Source organism: Emydura macquarii, unplaced genomic scaffold (genome assembly GCF_026122565.2).
Source record: "Emydura macquarii macquarii isolate MOO-44397 ecotype Brisbane River unplaced genomic scaffold, CSIRO-AGI_Emac_v2 contig_705, whole genome shotgun sequence".
Lineage (NCBI taxonomy): Eukaryota > Metazoa > Chordata > Testudines > Chelidae > Emydura > Emydura macquarii.
The window spans coordinates 6,967,197-6,979,504 of NW_027130842.1; the positions used below are offsets into that span (position 1 = coordinate 6,967,197).

A 12,308-nucleotide genomic window follows, 5' to 3' on the forward strand; every position below is an offset into this window, starting at 1 on the left:
TGAGGTGACCTGGTTCCCAGACTGGTCTCCCAAGCTCAGAAGTTTCAACAAGACCCCCAACATCATAACTTCACTTTAATATTTTCCTTCCAGTGACACAATGTCTCAATCCTAAAGCGGCTAAGTCCCTGAAGTTTTTGGATAAGAGTTGGTCTGTTGAGGCAGAAAGCTACTGTGTGCTTTGTTCTTGTCCTATGGATGAAGAGACATCAATCTCTACGGCTCTCAGTGAAGGCCTTTTTAAGAACATTAAATTTACAGAAAAGAAAATATCCCTCTGACCCTGTGCCAAACCCCTATTTTAAAATAAATATTACATAAACCGTTTGAATTTGTAGAGTTCTAAGAGTCTAGAGATAAAAATTCTTACTGGGGTACATAACCTGTGGTGCCCTTAATGATTCAGTACAAAACAGGCCCTGTGTGGAGCTTCCTCTACATTTAAGCTTTCAGGACAATTAGAAGCTAAATTTGAATTGATTGAGAGGATTAAAATAATTTATTATATTTTTCATTAGACTGTTTTAATCACCATTGCATCATGCTATTTAGGAGCATTAGTAACAAAAGTGATTCCTTTACTTTTTATTTGAATGTGAAGCATTCTTCCTTAGCTACAGAGGACTAGTACCCCTTCAGAAGGTACAATGCTGTATTTCAGAATCACTTAAGAGCAGGTTATGAGCACTGGTTCTCTTGCTAAAGCATAAATCTAGAATCCCATTAAAGATGAACATTTTCATACAGAACATGGTCATGATTCTAGCTCAATATCTGTGTTGCATTTTCTTTGAACTACAATGTTTAAGTGAAGGACAATGATTTAAATATTTAGTTAGGTCTCTGCAGAAGTTCAAACCAAACTGATAAAATGCTCATTAATAGTACTGTATATGTTTAGACAATGTCTAAAAATCCATATTTTTAAAGGTATACAATACCAGTTGAAGCAAAGTGAATACAATATGCAAGATCAGAAAAGACAACATAGTAAATGAATTCATCTAAACCTACATGCACACAACAAATTTGTAAAGCCTTATCCTTAACGTTCTAGAATAATTTAAAAATGCACAACAGGCATACGTTATCATTCCTGAATTTTTCAAAGAAGGGCTTTTTTAGTAGTTAATTAATAAAGTAATTATTTTTAAACAACTTTATGGGAGCTGAGGGCACAGAGCACCTTGTGGGATTTGGACTTCACATTTCTGTGTTTTCTTTTGATGCAGAAGAACCTAATTAGAAATAGCAGCATAAACTAAAAGAACAGGCTTTTGTGAAGTGGTTTATGAGAGATGGATAGATCCTCAAGGTTTTGTTTTTTTTAAAATAGACAGTTTGTAGTGTGGTATCTTTTGCAATTTGCATCAGTTCACCATACCTTGTCAGTTGATGGCACTTTGACATCTGAACACTATATACAGACAACTTACAAAAACAAAATAAAACAAAAAAGAGCATAGTTCTGTTTTGGTTTATACATACAAATGTAACTTAATGGCTAGCTATAACTTGTTAAATATGACTGTGCTGAAACCACAAATATAAAATTACTTAACATTTTCATGCTGCTATATATTTATCCAACTCTAATGGGGGTTTGACACTGTATGGAGCGCTGGAAGATACACCATGTGATCTACCCTGATCTTACAATCCTTCTGGATGCAGATTTGTTGTTGACTGCAACAAGAGCTACTGTGACTATGTGGAGGACTGTAACATAAAGCTTTTATTGCTAGTGCAGTTTAGCTGCCAAGGAACATTTATGCTATAGATTTGTTACAATGAATAGTAACTTTCCTGGGCTAAACAAAGGCCATCATTATCAACCAAAGGTGGATGGGAAGCATAATCTTTACTGAGAGTCAGATTGTGCAAGGGGCTGAGTGCTCTGGAGTCAATGGGACTACTTGTGCTTAAAGCTAAGTATGGGCTTAAGTGCTGTACTGGATTAGGACCAGAATGCCTACCATCTTGCAGGATCAAGGTCTAAATGAACATTAATGTATTCTCTTAACCACATTTTGGACAACTTACTTCCTCTTCAGAACAAAAAGCCACTTATCCATTTTTAAGGCTACAATAGTGGTAGTTATTTCCAGCCCTGGAGAAAACAGTATCTCCACACACAGCGGAAGTGCACTTCAAAAAACAAATTCTAGTTAAACTTTATAACCACAGTGATTTTTTTGTTTGTTTTTTAAAAAGTGAGAGGAGATAAAATAATTGAAAGAAGCCACACTTTAAATTAAAAAATCTTAAAGTTCAGTGATTAAGTGCTTGCCCTAGAGACCTACTGGGTCCTTGAAGATTCCATATATGAATAATGTTCAAGTCATTTGTATAAAATTACTGTGATTCATGGCTCATTTAAAAAGTTTTGTTCCCTTCCCACACACACACCCCCATAGCAGCCATCGTGTTTTGTGCCTGTTATAAATATATTTGTATTTCCACTGAAGAACACTAGTTCAGCTATTTGGTTTAAGTGTAAAAACATGGAGGGTATTGAGGGGAAAATAAGACATTGTTGAAAGTGTCATACGCGATGAAACTACAAGTATTATGTAAAATACAACTAATCATTCTGTTACTTCCTGGATCATTCTATAATGTTTATAGGGGTGGCCAAACTTACCGACCCTCTGAGCCGCATATGACAATCTTCAGAAGTTCAAAAGCTGGGGCGGGCCTGCCAGGGCTGGGGTCTTCAGCCCTGAAGTGGGAAGGGGGGTCTTGGGGCTTCTGCCCCATAGGAGGCGCCTGCCGGGGCTCAGGGCTTCAGTCCCACAGGGAGGGGGGTTTCGAGACTTCTGCACCAGAGGAGATGCCCATTGGGGCTTGGGGCTTCTGCTGAAGCCCTGGCAGGTGCACCCCAGGGATCTAAAACCCCTAGACCTACCACCCTTCTGAAGGGCAGAAGCCCCAAGCTTCCCCTTTCCTCCCCCGTCTGCTAGGCAGAGAATGGGGGGTGAGTGGGGAGTTCAGTGAGCTGCATTTTAACTGTAAAAGAGCCGTGGTTTGGCCACCCCTGGTTTACAATGTTCTTTTAAAAAGTTCTTAGTTGGTTTGGGGCTTATCTCCTTAACAAATCTGGGTATGAAAAGGAGCCTTAGAAAAGCTGGTAGTTATCTGAATGCATGGTGAAAATGAGGCAACGTTACAGAATTTGTACTGGATGGAAAAGAATGGGGGACATGAAGCTGATTTAGGGCCACTCCACTCATAGCTAGCTGTGGACCATGCTGTTGGCTAAGGCAGCTCAGGCTGTGTGGTGCTTCCTCCTGACCAAATGTCATTGTGATGTCCCCACTGTTGTTCTGGTTATCACTTTGAGGGAGCTGCCAGAAGCCCAGTATATGAGTAAGATCCATGGAGGGCATGCTAACAGATTCAACTGTTGTCCCAGTCTCCTTGTGCAGTATGTACTTGCCAGCATTGCCTGCAGGCCCTAAGGAAGCTTCCTCCAGATTGACTTTGTGAGATTCTGGTAAAGGCAGGTCCTCAAGCAAATTCACATTATAAGCTTTAACATCCACTTTGATAGGTAGATTTTTGAGGGATGCTGGTGCAAATGAGGTAGTATTCAGTTCATATTTGTGCTGATTAAGATTTCGGTTGGTAGGAACTGATGGTGGAGATAGTTTAGAATGAATCGCTGAGAGACTATCTACACAGCTCATCCTTAGCAAATGAGGAGGTTCAAGGGAATGAGTAGACTGTAGTCTTTGTTGACAGTGAATATGGGGGTTGTTACACTCTTCTGCTTCTAAAGTGTTCAGAAGCCCATGCTGCATAGAATCCCTCTCAGGAAAAGATGACAGCATATTGGCATCTTCTTTCAGTCTGAATGGAGAGAGAGGGTCAAAGACACGCTGCAAATTACCATTCTGCAACCTACCCTTTAGCAGCTCTTGTGGATGTGTTTTCTTCATGTGGCGAGTCAAGTGGTCCTTGCGCCCAAATCTCTGGGCACAAAACTGGCACAAGAAGTCCTTGCAACCCGTGTGAACCACCATGTGACGCCGCACATCTTTGCGGGTGTAGAAATAGCGTTCACAATGGTCACACTTATGTTTCTTTTCCTTGGTGCTGCTGGCTGGCTTCCCTGTGTGAGTTTTGAGATGTTCCAACAAAACTTCAGTGTCTCCAAACTCTTGGGAGCACACCCTGCAGATAAAGTCCCCCCTAGTGGCTGCATGCAGAGCCAGGTGTCGTTTGTAACCCAGCTTGGTGTTGTACTTCTTTCCACAGTCTTCACACTTGAAGGCCATCTTGTTGGGGTCATGAGTCTGAAGGTGATTCTTCAGATGGTCCTTTCTGTGGAAGGTCCTTTCACAGTGACCACATTGGTGAGATTTCTGTGGAGAGTGGGTGTCCGAGTGCCTAAGACAGAAGAAGAAGAAGATGTTTACAGAACTCATGCACAGAAATGGGATACAGCTTCAAAATGTGAAGGAACTTGCACTCTGTAGGGTAACAGTTTTAAAAAAGCCAGATTTTCTTAAATAGCAACCTAATGGGTTTTTAATAGTCTGTAAAGCTGGATTAACATTACTGCAGGAAATGCCTTTTGAATAGCAATTATAATTGTAATTAAGGGAGGCCGGAGATAGCTAGTGGCTAAAATAGAGGACTGAGAGTTAGAATACCTATTGTCCTGCCAATGACTGGTTGGAATACAAGGCAAAACTCATTCATCCTCCTTGTGCCTGTTCTCTCACCTGTAAAAAGGGCATAATACTCACTCTTAGAAACGAGGCGAGATTTAATCAATGTAATGTTTGTGAAGTGCCCAACTTCCTGAGAAGAAAGCTGCCATGTAAGCCCATCTGACTTGAGGCTCAGGTGTATGCACACTCCATCAGAATGGATAGTTGTAGGCAACACGTGGCAATGAATTTGTTTTATTCACGCACCTTGAACAGTACATATTTAAATCCTACCAGCCTATATAGAAATATGACCAATGGAGTTTAGACAGCAGTCGTCACTAGTGCACGCCAAGAAAAGACATCTGTTCCTCCCCACATACCCATGAGGAAATGCTGCTATCCTTTCAGAAGATGTACCTGATCAGTTTATATTTGGAAATGAAAGATTTTGTGCATCCCTGCTGGGAACACCTGTAGGAACACTCTCCTGTGTGGGCATAAGTGTGGGCCGTGAGCTTTTCAACAGAAACAAATATCTTCCCGCAGACTTGGCAGGGATAACTGTCTGGCTGCTTCACTTCTCTTTCCTTCAGTAATGAAGACTGACCATTTCTCCATGTAGGCACAAACCTCACAATGGAACTGCAAACACTTCCTGAGCTGGCACAGGTAGGCTTTGTGCTAGGGGAACAGGAAACAGCCCCAGAGCGCTGGACAATGCTTGTGTCTAAGCCAGTTTCTTTCCGTTTTTCTTTGGTTTCACCCTTTGCTTTTGGAGGTCCTAAATTATTTGCTGGTCTGAAGCTGGTGATAAGTGCTTTGTCTTTAGTGATGCATTGGTGAGATTCCAACAGAGCAAAAGTCCCAAAAAGGTTACTACAATTGGAACATATCCAGGTGTCAGCACACTCTCTCTGCAATGAGAACAGAAACAGCTCCCTCAGATTAACCATTATAAAGAGAGAGGTCACATTCTTCTCACCAGCCCTGTGTTGTCTTTGGTGTTCCCAAGACCTCTTAGTTCCCTTGGTGACAGGTGCAGGCACAATCCATAACTGTGCCACCCAGACTGTTGTTCAGTTGAAGACATATTAATATGAGCAGTGTACATGCATGAAAACAAATGATTGGGTAAAAGATTATTTCCATGTCGTCGTCTGGTGTTCATTGCTATGCTAGCTCTTGTTGAGCCTTTGGTGATATTTTTCTCTACATAGTAAATTTCAGTGTCTCTGTGCTTGTTCTCACTATGGAAGTGCCAGTCACAGTTCTATAGTTAATGCTGAGTCAAATTGTGCTCTTAATTTTAGACTGAGAGCATTCTGCAGTACTGTAGCTGTACAAAAACCATGGGCCTGTGGGACTGTGCTACCAACAGTGCAGGGTATATGTCTCTCTCTCTCTCCATAGAGACATGGAGAAAGAGAGGAAAATAATAAGATGTAATAGCTTTTGTGCTCTAACACTGGAGGGGGGCCCTGTAACAGGCAGCACAAGTATCTTGAAGAGCTAGGACATAACAAGCTAAAGCAGTGAATTGGTGAGAGGACAACTTTAAGGACTGGTGTACTCAATTTCCCAAGAATACATGCCAGCATGTTAGCCCTTCCAAAGTTTACCATTATATGCCAACACTGTATCATGCTCCATTTAGATTACTAATACCATACACAAAGAGTAAATATCTCCAGGTAATATTTTTCCTTTGCTATTTGATTGAAACTGTTAATTCAATATTAGACTAATTGATAATCATTTTCCTTTAAAACTCCCACAGTCATGTGAACTGAGGCAAGGTGAGTAGGTAGATTTTCTGAGATAACGCCAGGGTTGGATGCAGTCCTGGGACACTTACTGTTGTTAAAACTGGTGGTAAAGCACAGATATCAGATTCTTCTTTGATGACAACTGCAGAAGCTTCCATAAACTTGGCATAATCTGCAGTATAGCACACTTTTAATTCTGTGTGTGGTTCAATTGGCTGTGAATGGAAAAAATCCCCCGTGTTTACTTGTATTGTCTTTGTTTCTATAGGAAACTTTTATATCTTATTTAAAACAGGTGGTAGTCAAGTTGTTACCTTTACAGAAATGGTTTTCTTCATATCTGCTAAAATCATTGATATCTTAGTTTCAGAATTCAGTCATTTTTTTGAGAACTACTGTTCAGTGTGAGTTGAGAAATCAGTTATTTATTTGTACAATTCCTAAAGACAAGGGGGAAGAAATTTAACAAAGGTCACTGAGGTTAAGACCAAGGTAAATACTATATCATAATATATTTAGCCAATAATAATGCAAATTACAGAAAAATACAGCATGAACAGCAGTAAATACATTACCTGGCAAATTAGTTATTGAATGTTTAGAGAAAAGGTAACTTTGAGAGTTGGAATTTATATTGACTGAAAGTGCTTACTGCGCTTATTTTCCGAGTAGTACTCTGGCCAGGTACAGTCAGGTGAAGTGGTACTTGACCTGACTCTACCTGACCGGAGTGGTACTCGGGGAAAAAAAGGTTGAGAACCGCTGTTCTATAAGATTTTTTGCTTTTAAAATATGCATTGTAGGGATTTTGTCATTGTCATTCGCAGTGGTATTCTACCAAATTCTCTAAACTGCGTCCTTTAGTCACTTAATAGGCAAGTAAGAGCTAAATAAGTGTATTGCTTGAACAAAAATAACATATATACATATGCACACTTTGTAGCAGCAGTTTTTTCTCACTGAGGTTTCCTTTCTTTGTTCCACACAATCTTAAGGATCTTCATCTCTGTATTATAAAGGTGAAGGGATGTGTCACCACTTTTTACCAATCTTAACAGACTTTATTTATAGTGTTCTTTCTCCTCCCTATGGGAAATGGCTTTCTCTGTGACCAACTCCATGCTACCCTGTGAAGCTAACATCACTTTCCCACCGGAATGGTTCATCACACTCCTACAATACAGTGAGTAATTCTTCCTTGGGAATGAGAGAAGCAAGGTCACTGCTGAACCAGCCTCCCATATGATGCAGAATACAGCCAGGTTGCTAAGGCACTATCCACCATACCACGTTCTTCATGTTACATGTGTATGACCAAATTCTCTGCTGGAGTAAATGAGCTCAGCTCCATTGAAGTCAATAGAACAGCACTCATTTTATACCTGCAAAGAGTTTGGCCGGTAATATTTAAATTATGCAAGAAAATATAGATTAACTAATTATCACAACCTTGAAGGAAAAGCATTGTTGGAGGCATAGATGTAATCATATTTTGTATAGAATCACAAAAGTACTGTGGTTTGCTCCAGCATCCTGAATACAAGATTATTATTCACCTCTATAAGGCAATCTGTTATGTTATCACCTGTCACTTTTTATATTAATTTTCTTATATAGCCAAAATCTTCAAAGCACTTTACAACCATTAATTAACTAATCTTCACAACACTCCTCTGACGTAAGTGAGTATTATTCCCATTTTATAGATGCAGAAGTGGAGATAAATCAGTTAAATAACTTGCGTAAAGACACACAGAAAATTGTGTCAGAGCTGGGATTAGATATCATGAGTTCCTGACTCCTCGGCCTCTAAAGTATGCCTTCTTCTCAATGCCTTTCTTATGTAACTGACATGATTATACAGTAGCTCAAGCAAAAAAAATGGTATATAATGGTATATTTACTCCATTACTAAAAACCCTTCAGTTTTGTGAGATGACAAGAGAATAAAATTGCATAATCTTAAAGTAAGATTGACAGCTGCTGTAATCTTAGGATTCACTTTATGATGGCCAAAACAATAAACAAACCCAAGAAGCAAAAGTTGCTATATTTATTTTTCACATATAAATACAGAGCTTTTCTCTAAGAAAAGTAATAATCCAGAGAATCGATGAGACCCTGGTTACCTTGCAACAGTATCATAGAGCTAGAAATTCTGAAAGGTAAGTCTCCAGCTAGATCGCTGTTCTTCAGTACAGTATACAGTATTGTAGAACAATAGTCTTTAAAGAGCTTTCAAAGTTTGCTATTTAGTATCCAGTTTCTCAGCAACTGGTCTTCAAAACGTTATTTCATTATATAACCAAGAAAAGAAAGGTACTGTTTGTCCTTTCCAGAATAAAGTTGTGCTGGATGTAATACTGCCAGAGGAAGCTCAGCATAAACAAATTCAGATTTAAAAAAGAATATTTTTATAACATCCATGCTAAAACGACAATTGTCAACAATGCTATTTGAGTTGTTGTTCTTACCACCTCTATCATTTTCTTTCCTATCCCTTGCAGCAGATTCCCTGACACATTAAATCTAGTCAGAAGGCCCAGTAAGCAGCTCGTTTGATTGTACATTAAGTGATATGAAGGGTGTGTGTAATGAAGAGGAGGTTACATAAGATAATCAGCCTCTCATCTGTAATGAGGTGAGCCCGTCTTCTCTGAGTTTTTGGTTACAGTAAATTATCACTTGAGTGGTAGTCATGTGATGTGGTGTAGCCTTAACTACCTTAACAGTTGTGAAGTAGACTTCTCCACCGTACTGATAGGCTACAAGTGTCTGTTCCTGCTGGTCCTAGGCTAGCCAGACAAACATCATCCAGTTTCCACAGTCTTCACTGGGAGCATCTAGAAAGTACTTTCCGCCATCTTTCAAAACCTGAAGAAAAAGGAGAGGGTATGAAAGAAAGGATGAGTTATAACCGAGTGTGGAAAGAAACACACTAACCTATTTTTTGTTTTGTTTTTTGTTGAATTTGAATCAGGGACAATGCTTTTTGAGTATTTTTTCATACAAAGATGTTTTAAGAAAGAACAATAAAGTAAGTTACTTTTAAATGAGCCAACTGAAAAAGAAGGTTAAGACTGAACAATTTCTGAAGGGCCCAGGCATAGAAATAACTGCAGGTATTTGTTTGAAATACGCAATTCCGGGTTCTATTAACTGACCAAAAATTTTTAGAATCATAATATATATAATATTTTAAGGTCTAAGTGCAAACAGGCAGAGACAAAAGATAAGTTTTGAACCTTACCACATTTCCTAAGTATTTGATAGCTCAACCTTCAATGCTGTCCTGAAGTTTTCTTTGCATGGAACAATAATATAATTCACATAACAGTATATTGATATTTCAACATTCATCCCTCTTTACTGATCACATTCTGTATTCCCATAACAATAAGGAAGTCATACTAATGAATGACAATGCCTGGAAAGTCTCTCATTGTCTCTGCTTCACTTTATTCCTTCTGGATTCCTTTTAGATGGAAAAAGAAAGGAATGTGGTGAGCAAGAGGCTTCAGATCTGTTGCCAGGATGTCACCCTTCAGTGACATACACTGAAAGATGGATTATCTTGCTGCAGCTGTATGTCCATTGTCAGTATGTTGATACTTCATACACACATATGCCATGTATGTGCCCCATTGGTCATTTGAGAGGTCTTGAGAGTTAAGAAGCAATTATGTGAAACAATTTGCATTTCCGTTGCCTTTAGGAGCTTTCCACCCAACACTGTAATTTCTGATGAAAATACATTTCTGCTGGATAAATGCTGTTCTCAGTCACACTCAGGGTTTTGGCAGACAGAAGGCAAAGCTCCTGCTGTTGCGCTGAAAGAACTACAGCATACAGTCTCGTGTCATTCTCTGCATCTCATGAGGTAACTCATCAGCCAGAACTACGCTGTTTTGAATATATATCTTAAGATAATTAAGAGGATAGAGGCACTGACAGAGGAAAGGGAGGGGAAATTATGTAAAGCGTGATTAAAAGACAGCTAAAAGGGGGAAACTAATGAGTGTATGATTCACCCGTATTGGCATAGTTGTTATAAATTATACTCCCTGTACCAGTACAAGCTGCTGTGTCTGGAGGGAGGCAGAGGTTGGTATGCACTCCCAGAGGAGGGTAGGTGTTGTTTGCACTGTCAACTTCCCAAAGGAGTTCCACTGGAGGACTTTGCTGGCAGAGGTCTATAGGCAGCCTTTGATAGTGGGGTTCCTATGGGATGCATTGTATCAGCTATTACTGGTCACTTTCAGGGCTGCACTGGTTGTTTATGGGCCTTCCTGCACAGCGAGGTTAGTGAATGTCCTATGCAAATGCGATACTTCTCTAGGCAGATGGTAATGCTAGCAGTAGATAGTGTAATCCAGAAGGGAACCAAGGCTAATAACTGGAGACAAGTATTTTTTAAATGTAAACAAAGGTGTGCTTAATTAGGACGGTATATGAGGTATAACTAGATACAATTGTACACAAATACACAGGCGGTATACTTAAGATGCATATTATTTATTTGCATTGTGGAAGTGCTTAAAAGCCTCTGTCATTGTGCTGGGCACTGTACAAACTCACAGGCAGACATGGTACCAGCCCTAAATAGTTACATCCAAAATAGACAATATAGACAATAACAGACAATATAAGCAATATGTCAAAGGGTATGTGCCTTGTGGCTTACACTAAAAAAATATTTGCCCCCATTATCCTGTTTTTTCCACACTGCCTTAACCAGTTGCTGCCATTATTGTTGATCCACCCGACCGAAAAAGATTAATCATTGGTATGAGTGGGTTGGATTTTTTAAAAGTCAAATGATGCCTGAGTTACTGGTTAGTTAAAATATAACAGGACAGACTTTGCCAAAGCTCTGCCTCCTCTCTCCTACAACTCTGCAAAAATTTCTGAATAACAATATCTGTTAGACTGAGGAATAGCAATCTCATTGAACTAGTAGAAACTCCTTTGCTATAGACATTATAAAATTAGATGGGGCAAATTCTAGAAAATACATTGTAAAATACAATCCGGCATCTCAGCATTGCACTAGAGGATCTAACTGGTCTGCATCGTATATTATGTTTGCATCAAATTATGCATCACCAGATCAGAATTGGAAAATAAGTTGTCCAATTACAATTACACTGACCTGAAAGTTATTAAACTTTGGACACGACTGCATGTCCAGTATGAATAGTCTTGCATTTGAAACTTGAACAGAAAAAAGAGAGATGCTCATGACACTTAAAAAAATAAACAAAATAAAAATTGAAATATTACAAAAACCCTTCTGTAATAGCTTGAAACCCAGCAAAGAAAATCCTCCAAAGCCCTGCTGAACCTCTGAGTTCATTACCTGTAAAGCTAGCCTGCTATCATCATAGTTGGTAAGTTTTGTAGATAGTTTCCCAACATAAGGACCAAATTATGTTCTTTTCTATGTAACTTTCTTAGCAAATACTCCAAGGACTATGAATAAAAATAAGACCAGTCTAAGAAGAATACGGACATCATGACCTAAATCCCAAATATAGTCAACTGAAGGAAATGAACAAATGTAGAAGAGGATGGACACATGGAATTCCTCTCCTGGACGAAGGCTGAGTAATAAATCAGGTAAGTACCTCTAATGCATAACATTTTCAAAGTCATTTACAAATGGGACTTAGGTGCTTTTAGAAATTTTACCAAATGAGTCTAAGCCACAATGAATTGCCAAACTGCCATGTGAAACTGGGGGCTAGAAGTGCAGAACAGTCAAAATGAGCTGAGCGTAAGCAGAGCTGTTGTAAGCTGCTAAATATCACTTCCCCAGGGTTCTGCACCGGGGCATGTTTGACAGGGCTGTTATCTCCAACAATCAGTGTGTACAGCTATG

The 12,308-nt window shown here is 39.3% G+C and overlaps 1 protein-coding gene across 1 annotated transcript; it reads right to left on the bottom strand.

Moving 5' to 3' along the window:
* Nucleotides 1-1,007: 1,007 nt before the first annotated feature.
* Nucleotides 1,008-6,765, bottom strand: PLAGL1 (PLAG1 like zinc finger 1). Its single transcript, XM_067542235.1, has 4 exons — nt 6,742-6,765; nt 6,517-6,642; nt 5,079-5,575; nt 1,008-4,392 (listed from the first exon to the last, which is right to left on the bottom strand). Exons 1-4 carry the CDS (start codon nt 6,763-6,765, stop codon nt 3,135-3,137), a joined length of 1,905 nt encoding a protein of 634 aa, XP_067398336.1. The 3' UTR covers nt 1,008-3,134.
* Between the last annotated feature and the right edge of the window lie 5,543 nt (nt 6,766-12,308).

Excerpts from the sequence above, each read along its gene's own strand:
- PLAGL1 (XM_067542235.1), bottom strand. The coding sequence starts at position 6,765 with ATGAAGAAAACCATTTCTGTAAAG. Across the intron at positions 6,643-6,741 it reads AGAAAACCATTTCTGTAAAG|CCAATTGAACCACACACAGA; the intron begins GTAACAACTTGA and ends TTCCATTCACAG. Across the intron at positions 5,576-6,516 it reads TACCACCAGTTTTAACAACA|AGAGAGTGTGCTGACACCTG; the intron begins GTAAGTGTCCCA and ends TTCTCATTGCAG.